Consider the following 12,711-nt stretch of genomic DNA (forward strand, 5'->3'; position numbering starts at 1 on the left):
TGTTGGTTTTCACCTTTCTCAAAACACCAGCAGCATGTTCAAGACAATGTAAGGACAGTGCAGGTCTGAGAGGGTGGAGCAGATCTTAATCCCAGTGACCAGGTGAAGCTAATAAAGCCTTACCTTTCTCCTCCATCGTGTGCAAATCCTGGCATGCATTTATTTAATCACTTCCTCCAACAACTTCCTCCATTATTGAGCTTCCTACTTCAATCATAGTTATTTGTCACAATAAAGCACCACAAGGTGAATTAATGTAATCCTTACATTTATATGTAAACTCCCTAAGCCCAGTTTGTGGAAGCTGTGGAACCCTGCTGAGGCCCAGGAACACTCACCTGGCACTTCAGCCACTGGAAATGGACATGGAAAGAAACACACATCAGTGCACCTTGTAGCATTTGATCTTTATTACTTGGATCAAAGGTCAAATGATTACATTTGTCTGAAAGATCACAACAAAGGCCAACGATGTAAGAAAGGACAGGTTAATCCCAGTCCAGAGACTGCATCTGAGCCAGGCACACACAGAGGCAGTCAAATGGTACAAACACAGAAGGTCAGGACAACGGTCTTCCCCTCTCCTGTCAGTGACTGTTCTGTCAGGAGTGGGGGACACACTCACAGAAGTGACAATTAACTGCAGTTCTTCACTGTGCCTTCCCAGAACAGCAGTCAGCCTTACACCCTGGGAGAACCCATCACTCCAAATCTACATTCAGCTCAAATCTACATTCATCACCTACACCTGCTCTCTGCAGCCAGGGTCAGATGCAGTCACTGATTTAGAACATTCCTACCATAGAACCAACAACTTCATTTTTTTTTCTCTTCAAGTATCAGCACAATAGTTTATTTACACTTCTATACAACTCTTTTTACTGAACACCCATTGTAGTAAAACACGCATCACAGTATATTTGAAAGCAGGCTATAAAAATACCTACTGTACATAGAACATGAAGCCTCGAGGATGTTACAGCACCTCTGACAGATCAGAGAGGTAAAACAAAGGGGGAGAGGAGACACTTCAAGCTGTGCTCGCCAGCAAAGAGAAGCAACCCTGGGCTCAGCTCTCACTGGGGGACACATTTCTGCCCAAACTTCTTCAGCCAGGTCTGAGCTCACAATCTGCCAGTAAAATCCCACTTTTCTAATGCAGCCTCCTGGGATTTTTACAGATAAATCCTGACATTCTCAGTGTAAAAACTGCTCAACCCCCCCTCCTGTCCCAGCAGAGGAGCGGGGGCTGCCTGGGGCACAGCCCGGCTTTCCCACACCACCGTGGGAGGGGAAATTGCTCTTTCAGTTGTGCCACAAAGGTGGCCTTGTTAACCACACATCAATGAATTCACTCCTCTGAGCAGTGCCAGGCAAGCTCTCTCTTCACCCCACAACTATGGCACAGCTGAATTAATAAAGGTCTGAAATGGCATTACCATAACACACACACACACAAAGCTTTAGACAGCAGCACTTGAAGCAAGTGTTCCTGGTCATTCTGCACCCTACACATTCCTCCTCTGAAACAGAACCCAGCAATGCACTATGGCTTACTTCCAGAGCTGAATATATTGCTGAATTTAGCTTATTTAAAAAAAAAAAAAGTAATCACAACAGCAGCACATTATTTTATAGACCCTGCACAAACAAAAGACAATTTAGCCCTTGCCTGCAAAACTATGTTACCAGGGCCTGGTATTTCACACAGGAATTCAGGAAAGAAAAAAAGCCAAAACAACAAAACAACCCCACCAACTCACATGGTAAAAGCTCAATTAATTGGAGAGAATCCTTAGAAAAAACACAGTTCAACTACCAAAGAATAGTTCTCCTCATTGCAGAGCTAGAGCCAGCAGCAGTGCTGGCAGCTCACTTCAGTTGTCTGGTAACACACATACAAAATACACTTTGATTTAGTACAGTTAAAAGGTTGTGACCTTGACAGACATAGAAAATTCCATTTTTAGCACTGGAGTTTCACTAGGCATAAAAGAGCAATGAAGAACTGGGATGATGGAAGGTGCTTAAAAACAATACGAGAAACTCCAAGGCAGGTGTGCCTTGTTAAAATTATTTCAGAATTTACCTGGTGTTTTTGTTGCATGAGCTGTTAGAATGGTTAAACTCACCTAACCTTTCTGTACTGTTTCCTGATGTACATATTAAACGTGGCTATAAAAGAGAAACATATACTTTTATGTTGAAATTCATTCCAAAAATTCTCTAAAAATATAAAAGACAACACTAACATGACAAGCAGCTTTTCCAGCCCTTGACAGACTGAATCCTTTCCCCTCCCTTCCAGAAAAGCTGCTCATCCCCTCCCATAACTGCAGCAGAAAGGACATGTCTCTTTCCATCTCTCTCCATTCATTCCCCACTTGTCACTCACACTCATGTCCCCCACTGCCCTCCAAAATACCCCTGGTCTCTGGAAAGTATCAAAATCTTGCTAAAACAGCAGAATTTCCCAGGTAGCAAATCCAGCTTCAATGCCTTCATTTTCCAAAGGGAACATCTCCCTTGTGAATTTCAGAAAAATTTTAAATTGTGTTTGGCAAACCAAAGTTCACTTTAAAACACAGGACAATTATCAGAGCTGATGGGCTTCCCCATTTAAAGCAGCTTTGCAAATGAAGCCTCCAGTGCTCAAAATGTAGAATTTTGCCCATGTTAAATACACCATCAAAAAAACTCCATGTAATTCTAGGCAATCATTCACAGTAAAAACAAGAGAACTCTTAGAAAAAACACTTACAAAGAGAAAATAAAATCTAGTTAAAATCTGCCAGTAAAATCAACACGGGCAATTAACCACCTTGCATTACCCACAGACAAAAACAGTAAAAACCCACTGAAACTGCACAAATTTACATAAGAAAAATCTAAACCCAACTCTGCTCTGCTCCCCACAATCTTTTCACTGATACCTTTGGAGTTATCCACGAGCACAGGTTTTGTCCAGAGGAGCAGAATCACATTCGAAATGTCTGGAAGGGAAGGGCAGGCGCGTCCATCCCGCCCTGCTCCGACACCGCGGGGCCCTGAGCTGCTGGAGGAAGGGCTGCTGCCCCGGGAGCTGCAGCTATAGGTGGGTGGGCACTGTCCTCAAAGCTTCTTCTCTCGACCTATTCACACCTACATTCTGCAAATTTAAGGACAAAAATAAAATAAAATGTTAAAGCAAAGGTCTGATGGGCAGCCGTGGTTTTGCTCAGCACGCAGTTGTTACAGGACACAAAGGTGAGCAAGTTGTAATGCTGGATCCCTCAAAATGCTCTGTAAAACACAAGGAAAGGCCCCAGCCCCTGTCAGAATCAGGTTGGACCTCATGCCAGTGCCAGGAGCTTTACAGAGCCCTCAGACACCCAAAAGCAGGATCTCTGCTGCCAGTGAAATGCATCCCTCAGACTTGTACCACACCAGGTCTGGCAGGACAATTGGTGCCTATACACCATATGCAGGTCTCACTGTTACAGCTTTTAAAACCTTTTTTTCCTTTAATCACTGTTTTAACCACATTTTTCTAACCCTCTGTCTCTCCCAGTCTTTATGCATGTAGTATAAGGAAAAAACAGAACCCTGCAAAGGCCATAAACCAGACAGGAATCAATAAAATCTTGAGGGAGGGAAGCCCTCCTCTCCTTGTTCCAAGCACACTCCAGGAAATAATTCCTGAACACCAACAGCCATAAAGCCAATCCTGATCTTATCTGTGAGCAGCCAAACTACTGGAAGAACTGTGAATAACTCCCTGAAGAGCTGGTAACATCAAGTGTTCCCTGAAGAGCTGGTAACATAAAGTTTAAATGCACTTTGGGATACACATGGCTTGTGGCAGATGTCACACTGACATCAGGAAATGCTCCAGTGGTTTTATTACCACATTTATTAGAGTTTACATTCAAAACAAGTCTCTCCAGTCAAGCTCTGGGGAAAGGAGAGCCCCACGAGCACACAGCAAGGGGCCCTCTCAGCACATGCAGACAGACAACTCCATCAGTCAAAACTCATCCACTCAAAAAGCAATTCAATCCCCTCCCCAATCCCAGTTTCTAGATTTTCAGCCATTTCTGATGAAAGCAGGCTATAAACAAGCAGCATCAGATTCTCTTTGGAAGTTGAATTCTGCCAATATTGTTCTGCCCTTACCAGTTCTGCTCCATCCGCATCAGCCCTTTCCTCTGTCATCAGCCTTCAAGCCCTTGGGTAAATCCCCATTTTCCACCATGAATACCACACCAAGCTTTCTGGGAACATACACACAGCAAATGCTGCTGGACAGAGTTGTCCAAGTTCTGGAAATCCCTGCACCCACCAGCACACAGCCTGAGCTACTCTCACATCTCTTTGAAGGAAAGCAAAGCAACAGCCCTATTTCAAGAAGAAGCTTCTACAAGAAGCATCTCTTCTGCAGTAAGGGGAAAGCATCAGAAAGCACCAGTATCTGCTAAGAACACAAGGAGTTAGCAAAACAAGTCATACTCTGCATGGTTATGGGAAAAAAAAAAAACAAAAACCAAACCAACAGAACGTGCTGGCATTTGGTGTGTTTGTGTTTTTCTTAGCAACTGATGCAACATACCCAGAATTTCCCTGGGACTGCAGTGAGGTCTCCACAGGCACTCCCAGAATACTGGCTGAAATCTTTTAAGCTAAACATCTGATGTTGATTCAAAGAAAATTAAATGGAGCATGAAATGGAGCATCAAAATGCAGGAATCCAGAGGTACTGGAAATTAGTCCTCAAGCAGCAAGAGCTAGACAGCTCAAACATGAAGCTAAAAGGAAATGAGGTGATTAAGGCAAGGCAGAAGATGCAGCTTATTTCAGTGAATGAGAGGTATTGGATAAAAGCAGAATTCTAATAATTAAGACAGACCCAAAGGGAATATTGATAAGCAGGCAAGAAAGCTGAAAGCAAAAAAAGCTTGAATTCGAGTAAACAAACAGGCTGTGGAAGCAAAGTGTGCTGAACTGTCACATTGAAGGAAGAAAACTGGGATAAACCCTGATAAACACCCCCAAGGGCTTATTAAACAAACAACAGCCAGCAGTGAGAGCAGATGAGCAGGGGCTTAGAAAGGGACCAATATCCTCATTAACTGTAAGTGGATTCCTACTCACAGGAATCCCATTAGATGAGATGATGGCAACTGGGATCCCACTTTCAGAACAGCCATGGGCACTGTGAGGGAAAAGCCATGCAACAAGGACAGTGCTGCTGCTTAGAAAGGGGACAGAGGTTTCAGCCTTACTTTTGGGACCAGAAGGAGTTCCTGAAACTGCCTGGCACCAAAGCACACCTGGACAAATGACCGTGCTGGGAACAGCCCCACACCAGCAGCAACACCATCTGGAGAGCCCAGGAAACACAGGAGGAAGAATAAAACCCACCCACCCAAATACTATTTCTACCCAGCCATACACCCTGTTCCCTGGGCAGCCCCAGCAGGAGCTTGCTGCTTCCGGGGCCTGCTCCCTGAGGCAGGAGCAGCCTGACCCTGCCTTGCACAAGAGTCCATCTTACCCTTTGAGAGACTCAGAGTACACAGATTAACTCAAATACCCTCCTATACCACTGCTGCTGTTCTCACTGTGCCCTGGCCTTTGGACATTCCTCCCCCAGCAAAGTGCTGTGGGTCTCCAAGAGGACAGGCCCTGCTCTCAGTTTTGCTTTGACTCAGCTGCAATGTGACCCTCACAGCAGAACAGGAAGATCCTGCAGAAAGGCTCCTGCAGGCAGAAGGAGGAACCTCTGGAGACAAGAGCCAGCCCAGGCCTAAGCACAGAAATAGAGCACAATACAAATATCCAGCTCTCTATCAGCCAGCTTCCCCTCAGCAAGCCTCCCAGCCAGCATCAGGCCTTCCTTTCACTGGCAAAGCCAGGGCTGTTCAGCCATCCTGCTGTAAGAGGAGATCCCTTAGAGCATTCTGCTTTTAAATATGCACTTCACTCTGTGGCACACATCAGCACAGCGAGTGCTGTGCTCAGCAGACACAGCCCCAGGAAACCTGGCTGGCAGCAGCTGGCAGCAATGGAGGGTCCTGGGTGCTCCTGCTGCTTCCCTTCCCTCTTCCATCTCCACCAGCCACAGACCAGGCAAACTTTGCTTTCCTCACTGTCATCCTCCCCCTCAATTTTCTCTGACAGCCCAAGCCACTCTTTTTCAAGAAACAAAACTCAGTTTTTCCACAGCAGATGACTGCACAGATTTTGGCTCCATAGGAAATGCAATGGATTTAATTTCATTTGGATGGGGTTTCCTTAGCTGTGGCCTGTGGAGGTGACAGCACTCCAAGCTGTCTCCATGTGGCTCCTCAGGAGCTGGCTGTGGCCAGCATCCCTGTGATCCCTCAGGAATGTCACCTCAGCTGGCAGGTAAGAGCAACCAGGCCCATGGTTCTGTACAAGGGGGTACAGCAGGCTCAGCTGCTCCTCTGGGCCACCTTTCACAGCAAAGCTCATGCCCAGACCCTGGAGCAACTAAACATGGAAAAGTGACCAACCACTCCCACATCACAGTCATGACAGCAACAGGCAAATGATCCAGGTTCTCCCAGTTTCAGCCCAGGGGCAGTGGTTTAACTAAACACCAAGCACCACAGCAGGAGGCTCTCTGGTTATGGCAAACATTCCCAATTGCTACAAACTTCTGAAGACTTCAGTACCATTTCAGAAGTGCAGATATGTAAATTTCTTTTTTTTTTTTTTCCCCAAAATCCTGGTTTGGGAAAAACATACCACCTGAGAAACCTAACAGCTAAAAACTTTCCACAACCTACAGTCCTGCTTACTTTCACTGCTTAAAGACCCCCTCAGAAAACAGTTCTGAGGCTCAGTGTTTTTCTGCCTTTCCCTGCCTGCTCCATGGCACAGGCACTTCCCACAGCCTTGTTGTGCCCAGAGAACAGCATGGCAAAGGCACCAGGGCACCACATCTCCCACAGCCTGCAGTGTCCTCCCTCCTGCAAGAGGCTTTCCTATCATACAGTTTGGGATTCATGCCCTGCTGGTTTGAGGTTTGTGTCTGCTGGAGCCACTACCCAGCTACAAAATGCTCTGGCTAACTCTGCTTCTAACTCTGTTCTGGAATGGTCAGCACTGCTTATTGGAGCCCTCATAAAATCTGGGTACACAGCAGCTGGGGCAGAGCTGCACATGCTCCATCACCCACATCCACACAAAGCAGGAAAAGAGGGAATTTAAAATCCCTTCTCTAGGCAAACCCTAGAGCCTGGTTAATGCAGAACAGCTGTTAACAAAAGTTGTATATTAAAAACATTTATACACATTCCTGTTCTTTGAATAATTGTCCTGGAACTAAGTGAAAACTTGCTACCCTGCTCTAACAGCACATCCTTAATTAGCACATGTAGAGCCCTAGTGCTGTGGATCAGTGGGATTAGGGATTTACAGTAATTATGGGTTGTTATTTTACACTGCATGGCAGTCCAATCACTCCCAAGGGCCCTGAAACAGATAATACTGGTGCTCTGCTGGGCAAAACAAATTCTGACCTTCTTATCTCACACAGGATGTTGTGTTTCATGGCTTTCATAAATACACTGCAGCTAACACAAAATGATTGCTGGCTATTACAATAAAGCTTAATGCTGCAGGATATTTAAATGACAGCAATTTACAAAACCAGCATTCCAGTGAGAGCCGATCAAGGTCTGATAACTCATCCACAATAAATTAGCCAGTGCAACAGTTTTATTGTGATTTGATTAATTTTTTTCAAATCATGTGCTGTACAAACATTTGGTTTGAATTATGAGTTTGGTTTGGGTGTGGCTATTTTATTTTTTTATTATTATTATTTCAAAGTGATTGGAATGATTAGTTTTTCAATTTATTTTGAAGTAGCAGGATGAAAACAGCACCCAAGTTTGATAGTTGGTCGGGACACAGGATTCACTGATGAGCAGGGACTGTTACAAGAGCGTCCTCGGTAGGTCTGGAAATGTCTACATTCTGTATAATAATAAAAATACAGACAATATTTATCATGCAGCAGTAAGACCAACAAAAACCACCAATCAGGTCCCTTCACAAGTACACAGCTGGGTTGATTGAGAAGCAGAGATGGTTTCAGCCCCCCACACCCCAAGAACGCAGCAGTCAGAGATGGTTGCTGTCCCAGAATGAGACAGCACAAAAGGTATTTACAGTAAAAAAAAAAAAAAAAAAAGAAAAAAAAGCTTTTTAAATTTTCAGAGTCCTCTGAGGAGCAGTTAAATGCAGCTCCCTTGCTAGCAGCACTACCCAAAGCTCAGGTCAGTCACATTTAGGAGGAAGTATTTTACAGGCCCAGCTAGGAATCCACCTTATCTCGTGCTTCAGCACTTGCACATCTCACTGAGAAACTTTCAGTGTTTCACTGAATATGCCACGTGCTTCTGTGCCAAGAGGAAGCTTTCAACATGTGCTTGTGTTATAGACAATGTAACATCTCCAACAAAATAAAATATATGTTCTCAGACACCTTAACCATTCCAGGCTGATCATACCAACTAGATCTCACCTCTTTTTGCAGAGGTTGCAAAGAAACAATGACATTCAGTGCAGCACTCAATTATTTAAAATCAAATGAAAGCAAGACCCCAGTGCAGCCAAAGAGGAATCACATCTGCTATGGCACCACCTCCTGAAAGTCCCAAAGCCTGTGCAATTGGTATTCTCCCTCCTCCCAAGAGAGCAGACCATGATAAACTGCTCTGAAGTTCCTTACAAGATCCATTTTAGGCCAAATCATTGCCAATTCTTCAAACTTCACACTGATGGGTTTCCTTGGTCCTGCTTGTTCCACACTGTGGTAAGCCAGCTCACCTTACACTAACATCTCCCTCCCCCAGGTCCTCTCAACAAAATAAAACAGCAGATCTGGTGTGAGTAATGCCCTCTCTCTGTCATTCACTGACTAAGCCAGATGTGCAAAGCAGACATTTCACTCCAGCACTTGCTGGGTCCCTTCTTTGGGCCAGAAAACAACAGCTAAAGCAACTCCCCTGAATTATTTTCTGTAAAAGACTATAGACTCCTTCATTGGAAAAGGTCAGAACTTCAGCCACCACAATGCTGACAAACACAAGGCTTCAGTCTGCTCCAGAAAAGTCCCCACGGTACTCTGAGGTTCACACATGCCACAAACAAACAGCCCAGAGCTCTGCCTGCATTTCTGCCACGTGAAAATAGATGTTTTCAGCTGAGCCAAAAGGAGGGCACTGTTCGGGAGCACAGACTATAAATGACTGGTGGGTCACAGAACAGACACTGGGCAATTCTCAATCCAATAGCCTCATTGTTTAACAATGCTGTTATGTGACACTGTATTTAATTAAATGCTCTGACTTCAATAGACTACTTGAAAAGTTAATTTTACAGAAGTAATTAACATTTTCATAGGTGATTTAAATGAAAGCTTTTGAAATTTTCACAGTCCTCTGAGCAGCAATTAAATGCAGACAGGACCCCCTTAAGTCCTTCATTCGGACCCACTTCCTGAACAGTGGAACATCATCCAAATTCACCAGGCTGGGTTTCCTTTGGGGCAGAGGGAGAAGAGAATTTGAGGGGTTTTAGGAAAATGCCACTGCTCCTTTTTTTTCTTCTTATAAAATTCATTCACTCAATTCATTTGTGCTCAAATCAGCCTTGTGTCTTTGAGCTGACAGCAATGGAAATGTCTTCCTGATCCTCTGCACCTGAACAGAGCCACCCCACAGCAGTGCCAGCATGGCCACATCCCTTGCTAGACATGTGGAGAGCCACTTGGTGATTCAGGCAGAGCTTTCCACCTTGAGATAAACCCCTTCAGTTAGAAGACTGGCATTTTCGGCAACGTTTTAGCAAGCTGTAATTTTAGCACTGATATTTTGATCAGCCCAACTAAAAATGTTCATCTACATTACTAAACACAAATAACCTACTGCTCTAAGACACCCTCATGGATTTTCACTATGCTTCTCCTGCTTTAGGTACTGTGAAAACACAGACTGGATTTCCTAACCATGATAAATCAAACTAAGATACAAAATGGGAAAGCAGAATGACAAACCAGGAAAAGGAAGAGGAAGGAAATATTGCAATACAGTTGTTGAAGAGAAAACATTCAAAAGTCAGGGTTTTCAGAACTTGGAATACCCAGGTCATTAAAACAAAACTTATCTGCAGAAGAATTCTGGTATGAATTCTGCACAAAAGTGAACCCTCAGTTACAAAAGGCACTTTATGTCATGTGCCTTGTTTAATACACAGATAAAACCTCATTTCTCACTATATTCCTCTTCACCATCAACTGTTGCTCTGAAAGCCACCAAACACAGCCCTTTTTTCTCATGTTATCAAACTGACTTCCACTTCACCAGTGGCACTGCTCCTGACCTCAGCACGGAATCAGTGCCATGCCTGGTGGCATGAGCCTGAGGATCTGCAAGAGAACCTTGACACATTTCACACAACTTTGATGCTAAAGCAAAGGAAGAGCTTGGCACAAGCAGCAGAAGGAGCCTGAGCTGAGGTGGGCACTGAGGAGCACAGAGAGCCTGAGGCAGGCAGGGCACAGAGCTGCCATGGGCTGACAGCTTCTCTGCACTTACATTTCACAAACACGCTCAATTTCCTTCCCCCGGCTGTCCTGCTGTTTCCTGAGAGCTAGTCTTCCTCTCCAGCTTTGGCTTAAAACACAGGTGACATCATCAATTCCTCTTTTTCATACAGCAGTGATGAAAAAGCTGATGACTTCTCTCCCCAGACCAGGCGTGGCACTCATAACACAACTGTGGGCTACACCTACTTCTGCTGAGTGACAAAGCCTGGCAGAACTTCATAGAGTTTTTAGACTGACACCACATCTTCAAATTCTCATTTCTCAAAGACAAACTATTCCAGCTAGAACTCACAGTATTACAGAATTTACAGTTTGATTCAGTCCATAAAAAACTTGCTCCCCCCTCAGAGTAAACCAGTAGCAAAGCTTCATATGTAAAATAATATAAAACAAAACTCAGCTGAGTTATCAAATCAATTCTAGCCACAAGGACAATGGAAATCAGCTCAGACCATACATTACATCAAGTTCTCCAATTTGAAAAATATTCTTACCTCAGGTTTATCTCTGTGTGTGTTTACAGCTTCAACATTCAGAAATATAGATTCTACTTTACATCCTGTTGATAGAAAACACATTTTTAGACACATCTGCTTTGAAAGTGAACTTATAATAATGATGCAATCAAATTTTGAGATGGTGAAGGTTAATACTTTCCCTTTCTGGTTTATACCAGAATTTCCTGAATGCTGAAGAACTAAAGCTACAGAAATTAATCTGTTCCCCGTGGATTAATACTATTGTCCATCTGATAATCAATCTCCTCAGCTTAGCTTTATCATTACTTCCTTTGAAAAAAAATCTTTTTTTTAACATACACAAACATTCAATGAGGAAGTTTTTACTTGTAACTTTTTGTGTTTTAAACATCCAGGACTTCTGTACTACAGTAAAATTCTAAGAAGATAAATGCTGCTGTCATTTCTTAAACATAAAAACAACTACAAGAAGGTACAGTGTGTTGTCAACAACCCCCATTCCTCTATATGTGCAAAATGGTTTTAACCCCAAGCTAAACAGAACTTCAATGCTGACTCCTGAAAAGGAACTTCTGCTTTACATTGAAAAATTCAAAACTCCAGTGAGGCAAGAAAACTTAAAACAGTGAGAAGAAACAACTATTTCCCAGGTAGTATAAACTGATCCACTTAGTGATATAATTACTCCATACACCATGGCCACAGCACTTCAAGCCATCTCTGATTGCCAAACCCTGGCTCATCTCACACAAACATGACTTTTATAAGCTACCACTACTCTACAGAACATCATTAACAGTCACTTCCTCTGACACACCAGACTCCATCCTCTATCACAAGCGGGTTTCCAGATTTTTCTCTTCATTTATTCCCTGAAGTCGTAACACATTACGACTTCCATGGAGTTGTTACATGACAGAAAAGGGGGATTTCCTTAGAAAGCCACTCCACTTTAAAAAAAAAAAAAAAAATTAGTAAGGCCAGTATTTGCCTTCCCTTTGGGAAGCCTGTCCTTTTAAAGCCCATTTGTCAGGAAGACTGTGAGCAAACACTGTGGGAACTCAGAGAAACAGCACACCATAAAACAGATTTCAAGGAGGAAAAGCACATCATCTCCCACTGGAGCGGGATCCTTACTCATCCTTCTGACCACAGATCCACTGTGAGCCCTGAGACCAAGCCAAGCCAAGCTCTGAGCCCTGCTGCTGGCCATTCCCCAGGGCTGTTACACAGCAGACACTGCAGAGCCCTCTCAGTCCTTGCCACAAGCGGAGTTTAAGATCCAAAGAGAGCCTCATGGGGAGAGCTTTACACATAAACCAAAGGGACAGGCCTTGCTCCACAGCAATTACCACATGCATTCTACAGCTCATTTTTAATTGCTGATGAGCAAGTTCCTACCTACAGCAAGCTGCAGTTTTCCTTTTCATAGAACCACCACTGCCCTGGACAGCTGAGTAAAGGTCTCATCCACCCTGATCCAGCTGTCAGGCTGTACCAGATGTTCCTCCACTGCAGGTCAGACTCTTAAGGTGGCAATGATGCTCCTCTCCACCACAAGGAAGAGCAAAGCCCCAGGGGAGGCATTTCCCCAGAACAGGCTCAGCTGGG

At 44.0% G+C, this 12,711-nt stretch overlaps 1 protein-coding gene across 2 annotated transcripts in view; it reads right to left on the reverse strand.

The window, feature by feature from the left end:
• Positions 1–386: 386 nt before the first annotated feature.
• Positions 387–12,711, reverse strand: part of LOC136561527 (6-phosphofructo-2-kinase/fructose-2,6-bisphosphatase 4) — a 51,226-nt gene continuing 38,901 nt past the window's right edge. For both annotated transcript variants that reach the window (XM_066557868.1, XM_066557867.1), the window contains exons 13-14: positions 11,116–11,180; positions 387–3,148 (exon numbers count right to left, since the gene is read on the reverse strand). In XM_066557868.1, coding sequence (XP_066413965.1) covers positions 3,089–3,148; positions 11,116–11,180 — 125 coding nt within the window. In that variant the 3' untranslated portion in view covers positions 387–3,088. The remainder of the gene's footprint in view (positions 3,149–11,115; positions 11,181–12,711) is intronic.

Source organism: Molothrus aeneus, chromosome 12 (genome assembly GCF_037042795.1).
Source record: "Molothrus aeneus isolate 106 chromosome 12, BPBGC_Maene_1.0, whole genome shotgun sequence".
Taxonomy (NCBI): domain Eukaryota; kingdom Metazoa; phylum Chordata; class Aves; order Passeriformes; family Icteridae; genus Molothrus; species Molothrus aeneus.